Here is a 16165-nt window from a genome sequence, read left to right on the forward strand (position 1 = left end):
TAAGGATCAATGGTATAGAGATAAGAATTAGATTTAGAATCAGGAGGATCTGAGTTCAAATTCTATTTCAGATGCCCACTGGCTATGTAGGCCTGGGGAAACCACCCAATATCCTTTTGTGACCTAGTCTTCCTGTATGCAAAAAGAAATCATCACAGGACTTTTGGACACTTTATGAATAATAATTCAGCATTTGGACAAAAGGCATGGAAGAGGAATAATATGTAAGAAGACTGAAAAGACAGGACGGGCTGTGAAGAGTCTTCCATGCCAACAAAAGAGCTTATCTTGGAACCTAGAAGATCCTAAAGGATCCTTTTCTGGCTGCACCCCTGACTCTCTGGGCTTTCTCTACCATGCCCTGGAAGCTCACTCTATCCCCAGACTTCACACATTGGAAGGGCCTGCACCCCTGCAGACTCTGGTTCTTCCCAGAACTTCCATGTTAAGGAGGACTCCCCTCTTTCAGCTGCACTCCTGACTCTATGGACTCTCTCTACCATGCCCCCTTCTTGAGTACCTTCATTTCTTCCCTCGACCCACACTCCTTTTTCAGTTTCCTTTTATGTTTTGTCTTTCTCCGTCAGAATGGAAGCTCCTTGAGGGCAAGGACTGTCTTTCTGCTCATATCTGTATTTCGAGTGCTTAGTATAGTGCTTGGCATACAGTAAGTGCTTAATAAATGCTTGTTGATTTGACTAGTTGGCTAATAAGGAGCCACTGAAGTTTATTTAGTGACACGGTCAAACCTATGCTTCAGGAAAATCACTTTGGCATCTGTGGAAAGATGGGTCAGAGTGAGGAGAAATGGAATGGAGAGAGATGAGATGGGGACACCAATTTAGAGGCTATTGGGATAGTACCGGTGAGAAGTGATGGGCTCCTGAACTATGCTGGGGGCTGGCTCTGTGAGTGAAAAGAAGACACTGTGAGAGGTTTTATAGAAGCAGAAATGGCAAGCTTTGGCAGTTGATAGGATATGTGGGGTAAATGAGCACTTAAGAATTATACCTTTTGCAAACCTGGATAACTTGGAAGGATGGTAGTACCCTTAATAGTAATAGGGAAGCTCTTCAGGGAGGTGAGTTTGAAGGAAAAGATGACTTCTGTTTTGGACAATAGGTCATCGGTGTGACTCTGGACTAGAGGCTGGAGAGAAACTAAGATTTTGCAGATGATCAAAAGTTATGTGAAACCTGCTTATATTCCCTAGGGAAACTGTATTTAAGGAAGTAGATAAATGTGCTTCTAGTCTAGGATTCCCCTCTCTCAGAGGAGAGCAGATTGGTCTTCAGCACCAAATTCCTGCTTCCCCTCCTGGCAGGAATGCAATTCTCCCTTGGAGAATGGTGGGGAGAGAAGAGACTAGAGATATCTACTCTACCTCTTTTCAAGTCGCATAACAATAGGTCTTGGCATATATGGACCCCTCACATCACATGTGGGGCCTCCTCTTTTCTTCCCTGTACATGGAGCTCATCCACAATACTTGTGTTCAGTACAAATACAAAACCCATACACAAAGATTGTTATAAAACTCTTTATTATTCGATCGAATAAGTAGAATAAAATAGGTACATATTATATAAATAAATATTTAAAACACTTCATTTTAAAAGTCATATTATAAAATCTCCATAAAACCCCAAAGCTCATACCCATTTTTCAATACAAATATTTCAAACACATACATATTTACAATCTATTATTTATAAACAAGATTTTAATATTCTAAGATACGTCATTCATACTACAATCTGAGCATGATAAAGTCTCCTATTTGCAAAAAAAAAAAAGTTTTGGTTTAGAATAGGCATAATCTACCTAATACCATCAATTGGTGCTTCAAAAACTCTGTGTTAGAAATTACATTACTGATTGCGATTCATTCCATAGGAATGATGCTATGAATTGTTGATCAGCCAAATGCCATTATTAATAAAAAAAATAGCTAGCATTTACATAGCACTTTAATGTTTACAAAACACTATTATTATGGATGGGTTTTACAGCTGTTACAGGTTTGCTCATAAGATGTTATTGTAAAATGATATTGGTAGGAACAACCTGACATGGATTGTGCTTTTGCTTTGCTCTGCACATTCCCAACTTTGTGCCAGATAGACTTTTGGTCCAACTACTTGCAAACTGCCGTCATCTCCCTAGCACAATTTGTGCCAATATGCACAACATTAATGATAAAAACATAAAAGCACAGAAAGCCTCGTCTCTCACGTTTTGTAGTCCTGGAGCAGTCATTGCAGAGGCCAAGGTAATCTCACTGTTTCAGGCTTTCCTGCCACCAATAGGGAGTTGATAATTGGGAAATTTTCTCTGCATATAAATAAACATTTTCATATATGTGTGGACAACCTCCCAATTTGCAAAACAGAGAAAGTTGAGGGGTGAGCATCTCCCATAAGGTGGCTTCACTTTGCCGTATGATCTATTGCAATACACTTTAGACATTGGGCTTCCACTGCACATAAAATACAATTCAGGTTACAAAGATCGCGTCTACATGGCACTTGAGAATCACACGTATCTTTGACATAAAACAGAACATACCCATAATTGTCATTTAAGTCAACACAGAGAAGACATTCTTAAAATTGTACCTCCATTTTTTTTTTCGCAAAGTCAAACATTCAGCATCCTGGAACCATATTTTTTCCCCTACATGGAAATGTTAAGGCTACTTATTACTTAACATCTCTGAGAAAATAATGAGCAAAAGATATACGGGTTTCTGAGAAAAAAAGAAATGCAAAACCACATACACTTTATTTTGTTTGTTTTTAGTGAAGCAATTGGGGTTAAGTGACTTGCCCAGGGTCACACAGCTAGTAAGTGTTAAGTGTCTGAGGCCGGATTTGAACTCAGGTCCTCCTGAATCCAGGGCCGGTGCTCTATCCACTGTGCCACCTAGCTGCCCCTGAAACCACATACACTTTAAACAGTGAGAGCTGTTTGTACTCTTTATGTGGAAATAGGACAACTACAGAGAGACCCCCTTATCAGTATCATAACTAGGGTCAGCTGCCTGGAACATCAAAGATCTTGCCTCTGGAGAAATAAAAAGTTCATACGTGGCCCACTTCTTAGACTTCTGCTGGAAAAAAAACAAGTACTGTAAGTTCTGCAGAGATATAGCCATTCACCAGGCACTTTTCAGAGATCTTGTCAATGTTGTCTCCCATGGAGCATTTGAAATTATTGAACTTCTTTTCGGTATTTAATTAGCAGCAGAATTTCTCCCTGTGGGGGTGGGGAGGATCTGCTGAACATGTGATAGTGATAATACTTCTTTCTATTTGCATGGTACCTTATATTTTACAAAAGTAAATGCCATCATCACACAAAACCTGTACACCTGTATTCAGTGAGTGTTAGAAACTGTCAGAGCACACACCATTTGTGAAGAACCAAAGAACTTCAAAGTTGGGTCTCCGCTGAGCTCATGCTTGAAGATGACAAAGAATGGAATTCTAATATTCCAGTAGCATTTTGTTTTGTTTTGTTTTGTTTTACAGGAAAATGAGGGTTAAGTGACTTGGCCAGGGTCACACAGCTAGTAAGTGTCAAGTGTCTGAGGTCAGATTTGAGCTCAGGTCCTCCTGAATCCAGGGCCGGTTCTTTATTCACTGTGCCTCCTAGCTGCCCCACCAGTAGCTTTTTCTGTTACCCTTATAAGGTCTAAACAGGCTCATTGGTTGGTCAGTCTATTATAAGACAATACATCCTTTCATTTTCAAGGATACTAAATGGAAACTGTCTCTTTCCAGTGGAAAGACAGGGGAAAGCCCTTGTCTCCTGGACTTGGTCAGCGAAGGTTCCTTGTGATTGCCAAGGTTGTGATTTGGAAAGGCCAAGAATCCAAGGAAGATTTTCCTCTTGAGGAGAAGAGTTGTCTCCAGTGGCTAGGCGCATGGCTGAAAAGCCTAGTTTCCTAGGACATTTCTGTAAAAGCATCTCCAGTTCCTGCAAAGACAATAGCAAATCCTTTCAGAACACTCCCAAGAGCTGAATCCTGTTTGCTCTTAATATTTTGTTCTAGCTAGATCAAAGTCATAACTTATGTATGCATTTTCATCCACCTAGCCAATCCAAACCATTTATAACAAAACATTTGCGTATGCATTTGTGAACACAAAATTGCCTTGATGGTAAAGATCAGTGAAAGTAGGTACCATGACTTAGAAAAACCTGTACCTCCCCCAGTGCCTGATGCAGGGACTTTCTGTACACAGTGGTTATGAAACAAATGTTTGTTGAATTGGAATAAAATTGTTAATTAATAAATCCAATTCACAAAACACTTAGAACATCCCTAGCCCTACTCCCATTGAAAAGGAAATAATTAGGCACCTTTTGGTGCCTAAGTGGCTTGGCCTAAAGTATTCAATTGTATTCTGACACATAATTTCTGTTGAATGGATAAAAGAATGAAGTAGTTCATTAGATTGCTTGTGGCACTGTCCTCCATTCTATGAATCTATATTTTGCTCATTGCAAATAAGGTATGGCATTTGGCCTCAGAAACCAGAGAAATTCTGATTAGTTCAATAGAGCTAATGCCATATGAATAAAGGATGATGACACTGATAACCAAATGGATTTTGAATAGAGGTAAATACCTTACCTGATTCCTTTGGACTTAAATTAACTCAGAAGAAGGTTGGTAGATTCCATCTGAATCAAGACTTTGGCAACTGCTGTAAAACACACAAGACAAAACAAGGTAAACCACTGCTCTCCGATGGAAAAAAAGGGAAAAAATATTTGTACAAAATGTTAACTGATATATTTCATATATCCACAAGGACAAAACTTACCTAGTAGGAGAAAATTTCTTTACTGCAAGGGAAAGAAAGAAAATCATTAATGTCCTAAAATAAAAAAAACAATTTTGAATCATCTGCTTTATCCCCTAATTTTTAATTTCTCGTTTCTGGCAATTGAGCTCCCAGCCCTTGACTCTTTTTATAAAATTGGTATTGTTTTGAAAGATCACTTATTGGTAAGGCTTGAATGATCACAAAATAAGGTGGTGGTGGGAGCAGTAGTAGTAGCAGGAGGAGGAAGAGGAGGAGGAGTGGTGGTGGTAGTGGATAATAATAATAATAATAATAATAATAATAATAATAATAGAGATAGGTACTGGAGCTGTAATTTTACTAGTGTAAGGAATTCCTAAATTCAAGATCATCACCTAAGCAAACAGGTCAGTATCTTCCCTGTACCTATAGTCAATTTAGGGAGCTTCCTAGAACACTAAGGTTGAATGACTTGCCAGGGATCACATGACCAGTTTGGCATGAGGTGGGGCTTTTACCCAGGTGTTCTATGGTATTCACACAGAGCTGCAGAAAGGGTGCTCACCTTTCTTTCGAAGACGTTTTGCAAGCCAAAGAAGAAATGATGCTGTTGTCAGGAGAGAGGTCCCACTGGTGGCCAGGCCAACGACTAAGAAAGTGTTTGACACCTCAAGCACTAAGGGAATGAGAAGGAAAAGAGTCCTTCAGGAATTCAAATAAAAGAAGACACTTGCAAGCAGATTTAAAGTCCCTTTCCTTGGCCTTTTTTCTCCTACTGATGAGAGGATCCTTTACTACATTTGGCCTTTTTAATTTTAGGTAGAGTGTAAGGAGATGAAAGCATTTATCAAAAGACTTAACAAATAATCAATTTTGTTCAAAGGAATGCTACTGGTTGGATAGATAGTGTGTCACTGAGTAAGAGATTTCTTAAGTGAGAGAAGGAGGAAGCCTCCCATTGCCAGAGCAGAAGCAACCTAAACCAGGGTTTCTTTTTTTTTTCTTTTTTTTTTTTTTTTTTTAGTGAGGCAATTGGGGTTAAGTGACTTGCCCAGGGTCACACAGCTAGTAAGTGTTATGTGTCTGAGGCCGGATTTGAATTCAGCTACTCCTGATTCCAGGGCCTGTGCTCTATCCACTGTGCCACCTAGCTGCCCTAAACCAGGGTTTCTTAACCCTTTTTCTGGCATAGCCTCCTTTGGTAGTCTGATACAGTCTAGGGACCCCTTCTCAGAATAATGTTTTTCAACAATTAGATGCTATGCTAAATTTTAGTCAGAGGTTAGTCAGAATAAAGATGTCATTTTCTTCTCATTCAAGTTCAAGGACCTCCCAGGTCCATAGACTGCACATTAAGAACCCTCACAATAACCAGAGGTCAGCAAGCTAGTACCTGCAGGCCTAATCTGACCCACCATTTATTTTTGTACAGATAGGGTTAAACACAATTCTTAGTTCACAGCCAAACAAAAACAAGTAATAAGCCAAATCTGGCCCACTGGCCATAGGTGGCTAATTCCTCCTCTAAACAAAACAAGTATACTTTGTCCTGTTCCTCCCCCACTCCATGGATTTAAAGGTTCTGCAGTTTATTAATCTATGCAATCTCTCCAGTTAAAGAATGTAACCTCTTTGATGTCACAGACTTTTTTTTTAGTCTTGTTTTTCTATCTCCTGAGCCTAGAAGTGTTCTTCTATGTGACAGGCACTTAATAACTGATTAGTTAAATGAATAAGTACCTGAGAAGGACAGGCAATTGTAGTCCTTTAGAGCATCATTTCCCCAAACACCCAAATAATTCCCTTTCTACACTTCAGCCCATATCCTCTTTAAGAGGATATGTACATTACCTTCACAGGAAGGTAGCATCCCAGACCAGCTTCCTGTGGCTCTGCATGCCAAAGAATCTGAGCCGTTGAGTTTCCATCCCTCGGGACATTCAAACACACATCTGGTCCCATAGAGATAATTCCCATCACCATCACAGGTCATGTTGATCTCCTTAGGAACTTTCAAGGTGGGGCATTGCACCACTAGAAATGATATTCAAAGAAAGAGATGCATGAGGTTAAATAGAGTCTATTGGGAAAGAGTGAAGCTGATTAAAATATACACAATGAGTAAGGCACTCAGTCCCCTCTAAAACTACTCTGTCTCTAGGCTGTCTTTGAGATGATTCTGAAAAACAATCTGAGTAAATTAGTCTATAATATGAAAAGTAGTGTATGATTATGAAAGACTCAATCCCTCAAATCTTAAAACTGACCTGTTTCAGACTAAAGGCCAGAAAAATAGATAATTTCATGTTTCCAGCATTAAAAAAGAAATTAAGATCAAGGCTTGAGTTGCTATCTAGATACTAAAATGGCCCCCAAGAGCTGATCTGCCCCCTCTAAAAACCCAAGCTCAGTCCTACCTTTGCAGGTTGGCATTTGCTGTGTCCACTGCCCCTGGGCTGTGCACTCGAGTTGGGGTGATCCTTGTAGTTCAAAGCCTTCCTCACAGTGGAAGTTACAGACTGACCGATAGGTGAAGTTTCCAGTGGGGGAATGGGCACAAGTCATAGAGCCATTCTGGGGTTCGCTGGCAGCATCACATTTTATGGCTATAACAGATACAAATGCACACATGACACTTTCTTGTTAGCAATTTTCCTGAATAGGATCATAAGAGTTAGAACTAGAAGATGAGTCAAAGATTGTTTCAGCCATCCCCGAAGAAAACTCACTTGCCCAATGACTTGCCCAAGTTGACATATATAAGTAGCAGAGGGAAGATTTGAAACAATCGCCTCTAATACCAATTCCTATACTATATAATAATAATAATAATAATTAACAATAATAATAATAGCTAACATTTAATCAGTGCTTGGCACAGTTCCTGGCAAGTGCCTAATAAATGTGTATTGATTAATTGATATAGCACTTTAAAGTTTGTAAATCGTTTAAAATCTTTTCTTTCATTTGATTTCATTTGATCCACTTCAAGGACAAAATGGATTTTGAGAAACTTTACCTTTGCTCATAGGTGTCTCACTGCCCTCATTCCCCTGTTGGCCACATTGGACTCCAAAAGCACTCAGAGTTAGAATCAAGTGGCCCTAGAAGTTTCTAGATAGAATATTAGGACAGTCTCTAGCTCAGCATTGGATGACAACCTGGAAAGGTTCCTCCTCCATTAAACCCCAATTCCAATGCCACCTACTACCCCCAAGAAGCCTTTTCTAATAATAACTTTTCTCTTTAGATATCAAGCAACATTTTCCTTTGCACCTGACTCAAGCATTTTCCAAAGTGGTTCATCAGCTACAGTGCAGGGCCCAGAAGATTCATTTCTTGAGTTCAAATCCAGCCTCAGATACTTATTAGCTGTGTGACCCTGGGCAAGTCACTTTACCCTGTTTGACTCAGTTTCCTCCTCTGTAAAATGAGCTGGAGAAGGAAATGGCAAACCGCTCCAGTGTTTTTTGTTTTTCTTTTTAGTGAGGCTATTGGGGTTAAGTGACTTGCCCAGGGTCACACAGCTAGTAAGTGTTAAGTGTCTGAGGCCGGATTTGAACTCAGGTACTCCTGACTCCAGGGCCGGTGCTCTATCCACTGCGCCACCTAGCTTCCCCCCCCAGTGTTTTTTTTTGCCAAGAAAACCCCAAATGGGGTCATGAAGCATTGGGCATGACTAAAAAACAACTGAAAAACGACATTATATATAATAGTTATCTGTTTGATGTCTTAACCTTCTGGTAGACAGTAAGCCACTTAACTGCAGGGTTTGCTCAGAGAATCATAGATTTAGATCTGGAAAGGACTTAAGAAGTCATTGAAACCACAACCTATGTTCTATAGATGAAGAAAAAGAAACCTTGCAAGAGAATTTAAGTTTCTTACCCAGGATTTCCTAGGAGGGATAAGGAAATAAGTATTTATATAAGCATCTACTATGTACCAGGCATTGTGCTAAGTGCTTTATCTCATTTGATCCTCACAACAACCTTGTAGGTACTATTATCATCCCATTTTACAGTTGAGGAAACTGAGGCAAACATGTTAATTGAGTTGCTCATAGTTGCACAGCAAGCGAAGCTAGATTTGAATTCAGATCTTCCTGACTCCTGGTTTGGCGTTCTTGCCTCTGTGCCGCCTACACAGCTAGTTAGTATATAATGAAGGATTCAAACTCAGATGTTCATGTGGCACATCAGATCTGACCTTGATAGCTCAGATGGGCACCTAGCTTTATTTCATGCCATGAGTTGTATGTTTTTAGCCACTCCCTTCAGGCAAGCAAAAGCCTCTGGGGCTAGTATTCTGTCATCTGAAAGGAAAAAGATTTGTTCCTACCTTCACAGGTTGGAATTTGCTGTGTCCACTGCCCCTGGGCTGTGCACTCAAGTTGGGATGATCCTTGCAGTTTGAAACCTTCTTCACAGTGGAAGCTACAGACTGACTGGTAGGTGAAGTTTCCGGTGAGGGAAGGGGCACAAGTCACAGAGCCATTCAGGGGCTGTCCCACAGCAGTACATTTCACAGCTGTAATACACACAAGCACACACACACACACACACACACACACACACACACCATTTTCATTAGTGGCTTGCTTGACTAATGCGATGATAAACTGACTGCTCAAGAAATAAAGTCCTGTGTGTCAAAAAAAAAAAAAAAAAGCTTGGATTTTTAAAACCTGCCTTCACACACAGGCTCCTCCATGTCCCATTCTCCCACTAAGTCACACTGGAGTCTCTTGGATCCTTTCAACATAAATCCCTCCTCACAGGAGAACTCACAGCTGGAGCCACTTTGGAAATTCCCCGAAAGACTAGGAAGGCAAACCATGTAGCCTGTCTCTGGTCTGGAGGGTGCTCTCCACTGGATAGCTAATGAGACGCAAGTGAAATGCTCAGTCGAGATTGCAAAGCAATAGGGAAGCGCTGGGGGTCTGATGAATGAATTGAGATCCTTGCTAAGAATGATGAAGATAAAGAAGAAGCTGAGTCTAATCATGAATCATAGGGTACAGACTAGCGTGCTTCAGAGATGGTCACGTCTACCCTTTTCCTTCTGTAGACGGGGAACTCCAAAGCCAGGGAGGTTCAATATTCGGGTCCAAGTCACCCTTGGAGTTAATGGCGGAGCCAGTTTTCAACTAAGACCTTGTGCCTTCCAATCCAGGGTTCTTTGGGCACACCATGCTATTTCATCAGGATTTATGAGTAATTTGGGGGGCTTATAGAACAAAACTACTTGATGTAATATACTAAAAAGCAGTCTAGGGGCAACTAGGTGGCGCAGTGGATAGAGCACCGGTCCCGAATTCAGGAGGACTTGAGTTCGAATTTGACCTCAGACCCTTGATACTTACTAGCTATGTGACCCTGGGCAAGTCACTTAACCCCAATTGCCTCACCCCCCCCAAAAAAAAATAATAGTGGAAAAAGCAGTCTGAAGATGTAGCAGCATTTCCACACCAATTCTGCATTCTCTCCTCTCCTTCCTTCTGACCCCATGGGAGAACTCATTTCTATTTGAAAACTTTGCTACTTGGAAGTTTTGCCTAGTACCCTGACAGTGGGCCTTCAAGACTCTGAAACAATCTGAAACACTGGCATTCCAAGCTCAAGTTTGCTCATTCTTACGTGGCTTGATAGGGCTCTATGTCTCTATTAGAGAAGATACAAATATTCACTTAAGCATTTACACTCAGCATGTACTTGAGTGTCTACTCTGAGCCCAGCATGCTGGAAATGCTTAATAATATTTAAAATCAAGAGCTGGCCAGGACCTCAGAGGCCATTTTTTTTCTGTCAAATGAACATTTCTGCCTCTTTCATCTTTTGCTTATATAAGGTATTGCTCTTATTGGCATATACACATTACATTCTGAATAGAAACCAATCTTAGTGTAACCTGGGGCACAAATTCATTTGAATAAGCTGCTCCTCAGTGGTGGAGACCCATTATTTAATGCTCTGTGTCTGCTTGAGAGGAAATTGGTTAGAGCTGGGTTACACCTAGAGCCAAGGAAGTGCTTTAAAAAGATGGATGCGGGCAGCTAGGTGATGCAGTGGATAGAGCACCGGCCCTGGATTCAGGAGGACTTGAGTTCAAATCCGGCCTCTGACCCTTGACAATTACTAGCTGTGTGACCCTGGGCAAGTCATTTAACCCTCATTGCCCCGCCCCCCCAAAAGATGGATGGGGTCCATACTGCCCATTGAATCTGATCTCAAAAGGTCAAATAGACACCTGGCTTCACTTCAGTGGGAGACTTTTGAGGGATGGCATTTCCATTCAGGAAACAGAAAGCTGCTGGACCTATTATTGTCATGTCAAAAGATAGAAATTCTGTCCTACCTTCACAGGTTGGGAATTGCTGTGTCCACTGCCCCTGAGCTGTGCACTCAAGTTGGGATGATCCTTTCAGCTCAAAGCCTTTGTCACAGCTGAAATAACAGACTGACTGGTAGGCGAAGTCTCCAGTGGAAGGGTCACACTTCACAGAGCCATTGGAGGGTTGGCTGGGAGCATCACATTTCACCACTAAAGCACGCAGAAAAGTACACAAACATCATTCCCATTAGCTGTCTGTTTGACCACTTTAATAATAAATTTCAGGGGGCAGCTAGGTGGTGCAGTGGATAAAGCACCGACCCTGGATTCAGGAGGACCTGAATTCAAATCTGGCCTCATACACTTGATACTTATTAGTTGTGTGACCCTGGGCAAGTGACTTAACCCTCATTGCCCCGCAAATAATAATAATAATAATAATAATAATAATAATAATAATAAAATTACAGAACCAGCCCATTTTAATTATCCCACGATGTTAAGACATCTTACCTTGACACATTGGTTTCTCCATGTGCCACTTCCCAGATGAGGTACACTGAAGAGTCTGGGATCCCTTTAGCTCATACCCCAACTCACAGTTAAACACACAGGTTGTATTCCATGGAAAGATGCCAGAGCTTTGGGAGCAATCCATGGATCCATGAGCAGGACTTGTCAGTGCATCACACTCTACCACTAGAAATTAGAAGTGAAACCATTAATTTGACAGAAGAACAGTATAATTCTCCTATGTAGTACTTGGGCAGTCCTACAAATCCCTAAAATAAGAGATTTGAGGGCAGTCAACTAAACCTTTCATATCTTATTTCCAGTCTATCAGAGAAAAGCAATTTCAAATAATCTACATTGAGAATTATCTACTAAATGTCTCTACACTTTGCTAAAATGAAGTGAATCGTGATTTCTCAAGCCCGGGAGGAACTGTAAGAAAATGAATTTTAAGCCAAACTGAAATTCTCCCTGATGGAAACCAACAAATGTATAGAAATACCAGCTTTGCTTTTAAGCTAAAGAATTATATAAGTCTGAATGTCTATTCCCAGTCTGCAGGAGTAGGTTGGGTGGGTAAGAAAGGAGGTGACTAGAGAAGAAGTATTGTTTTGTTTCTGTTGTCCCAAATATTCTAAATCCCCTCAACATTGGGATCACTCCTATTCAAATGGAATATAATACACCCTCTAAGACAAAGATCTATCATTTTTTTTGCCTGCCATCTTGAATTATCCCCATGGTTGCTCCTCTCCATTAGTGTAGCTCTAAAGCTGACTTTATATATTGGAACACAGAATGAGTTATGTTCTAAAATAGCTTCTAAAATAACCTTAAGTGAGATAAGAAACAGGGATTTTGGAATGAAGCCCAGAACTTCCTATACTGAAGAAAAGTAGCATACCTTTACAGGTAGGGCTGGGTCCACTCCATTTTCCAGAAGAAATACACTGAACTGAGTTAGCACTGGTTGGGACGTAGCCTTCTTCACAATTGACAGAGCAAGTAGAATTGAAATACCCCACTGGTTGGCTGCAAACCAGGATGCCATGCTCAGGATTGGTCTGAGATTCACAGGTCACAACTATGATAGAAAACAAAATCAGTCTGACTCATTACTCATTCTGGTGTAAGAGGGAAAGTGATGTGATGTATACTATACTCCAAAGACAGGGAGGAGTATGGGGTAAGGTTGAAACAATGGAGCAAGTCGATTAGGTAGAGTAGGTCTTACCATGCTCACACTGAGGGCCTGTGAACCCTGGATAGCACTGGCAAGTGAAGTTGTTGATGGTCTCCACACATTCCCCATGGCCATTGCAGGAGTTGCTGGCACAGGAGGCTGAAACCAAAAGGATCGTCACTATTATTTGTCACATGAATCATCAGGATGCTCACTAAAGGAGGACAGTCAAGAGGATCCACATCATATTGGCCTGCTGGGCTTTTGATTTTAGCCTAGAGGGTCTGTCAGGAGGGCAGACCTACATTTTTTTTTTTTGCGGGGCAATGGGGGTTAAGTGACTTGCCCAGGGTCACACAGCTAGTAAGTGTCAAGTGTCTGAGGCCAGATTTGAACTCAGGTACTCCTGAATCCAGGGCCAGTGCTTTATCTACTGCACCACCTAGCCCCCCCAAGACCTACATTTTTTAGGGTCGCCTTTCCCAAATCCCATATTTCAGACCAAAAATTATATCAGGTGCAGGCACCACTTCATTTCTGAACATTGGTACCCAATGCTCCAGACGGAACACACACACATCTCAGCTTCAGTGACCATCATTACACACACACACACACACACACACACACACACACACACACACACACACATGAATTATTCAGATTGTGGTAATGATAGTGACAATATTAATGATGATGGTGGTAGTGGTGGTAATAGCTTGCTTTAAACAGTGCTTTAAGGTTGGCAAAGGTCAAATATAATCTTATTTTATCCTCACAACAATCCTGGGATGTGCTATTATTGTAAGTGCTATAATTATCCCCATTTTTCAGATACGGAAACTAAGGTTGAGAGAGGTGACTTGCCCAAGATCACATAGGTAGGAAGTGCCTGAAGTCATATTTAAACTCAGGTATTCTTGATACCAGGTCCCGCATTCCATCCAGTATACCACCTACCCATTAATAATTAACAACTATATTGAACTTTAGAGTTAGAAATAGGTTTATATTTATTATATCGTTCTTTCAGCATAGGGAATTTATGAGGTAGGTATGTTAGGATCAAATGAGATATCCTATGTCAAGAGCTTTGCAAACCTTAAAACTATTTAAATGCTAACTATTCTTATAGCTATTATTCAAGTATTACTCACACCCATTCCACCATTATCACTTCCTACTAATTCATCATATACCATACCTGTGTAGCACAAAGCCAGCTTCTCTTTCGTGCACCTCTCATCATTCCACATGCCCGAGGCTTCTTTCCTCTTGATATAAATCTCCACACAGTCCTCATTATTTTGCTTATTGTTGGGTTCATTAGGAGCCCAGTTCATGGCCTCTTTGGTCAGTTGCTTCTGTGTTCCTACCCAGGTCCAGACACCATTGATTTTTCTGATTCCGATCCAGTAGTAACTTGGGGAGAATGTTAATGTTCTATTCAGGTACTCGATTTCATTCTTGTTTTGAATGGCAACCAGGTCTGTGTACCTTTCCTGACAATATTTCCTTGCCTGCTCATAAGTCATATTCGTTTCAGAAGAGGCATATAACCAAGCATCGCTCCCTCCAAATAGAAGAAATGCTAGAAAAAGGAAGGGTACAGTTTTACCCTGTGAGTATGAAGTTCTTTTGACAAATTTTTTTTTCTAGTTTTATGTGTTTGTTTGGTTTTTTGGCCCTGAACTAATATCCATATGGTTAGACAAGCCCAATTCAATATGGAATTTTCCTGTGGACCTTTGGGGTAACCTGAACATTGATCATCTATCTAGAAGTGAGAAAGAAATTAGCAAAGATGCCTCATTCCTGGAAATTCTGCTCAACATCCTGACCCCATGCAATTCTCAGCTTCCAACTGCAATATCATTTGCTCTAACATCACATTTTCCCAGAACTAATTAATGACATTATATAAGGTACCCCTATGCAAAAGGAGGTTTCTGTCCCATTTTAATTAATGATACCAGTTTTCTCAAATAAATATGATCTTACCAAAAACGAGACCAGGTAGAAATAACAAGACAGTCATCGTTTTGAAAACCCTTCTTGTCCTCACAGTATTAGCGCTGGAATAGTTCTCTGCGGGAAAAAACGGAAAGAATTTATTTTTTAAATGAAACTGACATTTTAAAATCACTTTCAGGTTTCTCATGTGATTTACATATATAATACCATTTGCTTCTCAGAGCAACCCTCTAGGCGTAGATTCTGTTATTATCTTTATTTTACGGGTGAGGAAACTGAGGCTCCTGGAGGCTTGTCCAGGTTATACAGCTAATAAGTATCCAAGGCAGGGTTCAAACCCAGCCTGACTCCAAGTCAAGCATTCCATTCACTACTTCATGCTATCTCATAGCCCTTAATATTAAAAAGGAATTATGCCTTTTGAAAATATGATAAGATGTTGAATATATGGAACTGCTAAACTATAAGCTTGATAAATTATCTTTTACATGATATTCTTCAAAGCCTTAAAACCTTCAACAAATTAGCAAAAGCTGGATTCTGGGTCTACATCTAGTACCAGGGAGAAAGTAAGACTTCGAGCTGGTCTCTGAAAATTACACAAATCTACCTGGGAGATATTGGCAGAATGACTTCTCCATAGAGTCTGGGATCCCAGTTCTAGAATGAATTCTGATCAGGGTTTAATCATACTTACAGTTCCACGATCTGCTAATCTGCTCTCCTGATTTACTCAAGTACAGCCACTGATGTTTTTCACTGTGCTCTCTCACACTCTGGTTGGAGTCTGTCAAGAACTGCAGCACGCCCTGGGCATCCGCGTCCTTTTAAAGACCGCACTTCCTATGAAATTTCATGACACAATGGTTGAATAATAGGAGGATGTGTCCAAGTTAGAAAGCACGGAATTTCCCAAGAAAGAAAGATTCCCGGGAATGTCCACAGTGTTACAAATCCCGTGATGATAAGAAGCCCCTTCCCCAAAGTTTGCCACCCACCCCTCCTGCCTTCTACCTTCCCTTTGGTGCATTTTTACATATTCTATGATTTGCTCAAGCCTAATAAATAAGGTCTAGGTGTAGAAACAACACACGACCACTCTTCCTAAACAGAGGCAAACAGAGCAATTTGGGACTTATTAATGGGACTGACCAGCCAAGGTTTTCAAATCAGCAGCTTTCTCTACTTTGCCAACATAATCAATTTTTCTTTGTCTACCTCATCAACTCATTGCTTTTTTTAAGGAGTGGTGTCTTTTCAAGAACTCTAACAGGTGCATATCTAGTGGATGTGTCTGTAGACAAGCACTGAAGTGGAGAACTAAAAATAATGCTCTCTTTTATTA

General features: G+C 40.6%; 1 protein-coding gene across 1 annotated transcript; it reads right to left on the reverse strand.

Annotated features, from left to right (window-relative positions):
- Nucleotides 1–1605: 1605 nt before the first annotated feature.
- SELE (selectin E) lies at nt 1606–15612 on the reverse strand. Its single transcript, XM_044005247.1, has 14 exons — nt 15518–15612; nt 14848–14934; nt 14051–14437; nt 12898–13005; nt 12568–12747; nt 11664–11849; nt 11175–11360; nt 9509–9697; nt 7235–7423; nt 6669–6851; nt 5383–5493; nt 4836–4857; nt 4643–4715; nt 1606–3981 (listed from the first exon to the last, which is right to left on the reverse strand). The coding sequence occupies exons 2-13, from the start codon at nt 14882–14884 to the stop codon at nt 4658–4660; spliced, it is 1836 nt and encodes a 611-aa protein (XP_043861182.1). The 5' UTR covers nt 14885–14934; nt 15518–15612; the 3' UTR covers nt 1606–3981; nt 4643–4657.
- Nucleotides 15613–16165: the final 553 nt, after the last annotated feature.

The sequence above is a fragment of the Dromiciops gliroides genome, chromosome 4 (genome assembly GCF_019393635.1).
Source record: "Dromiciops gliroides isolate mDroGli1 chromosome 4, mDroGli1.pri, whole genome shotgun sequence".
In the NCBI taxonomy this organism is placed as follows: domain Eukaryota; kingdom Metazoa; phylum Chordata; class Mammalia; order Microbiotheria; family Microbiotheriidae; genus Dromiciops; species Dromiciops gliroides.

Excerpts from the sequence above, each read along its gene's own strand:
- SELE (XM_044005247.1), bottom strand. The coding sequence starts at position 14,884 with ATGACTGTCTTGTTATTTCTACCTGGTCTCGTTTTTG. Across the intron at positions 9,698-11,174 it reads GCAATTCCCAACCTGTGAAG|CTATCCAGTGGAGAGCACCC; the intron begins GTAGGACAGAAT and ends GCGTCTCATTAG. Across the intron at positions 7,424-9,508 it reads GGAGGAGCCTGTGTGTGAAG|CCATAAAATGTGATGCTGCC; the intron begins GCAGGTTTTAAA and ends TATCTGTTATAG.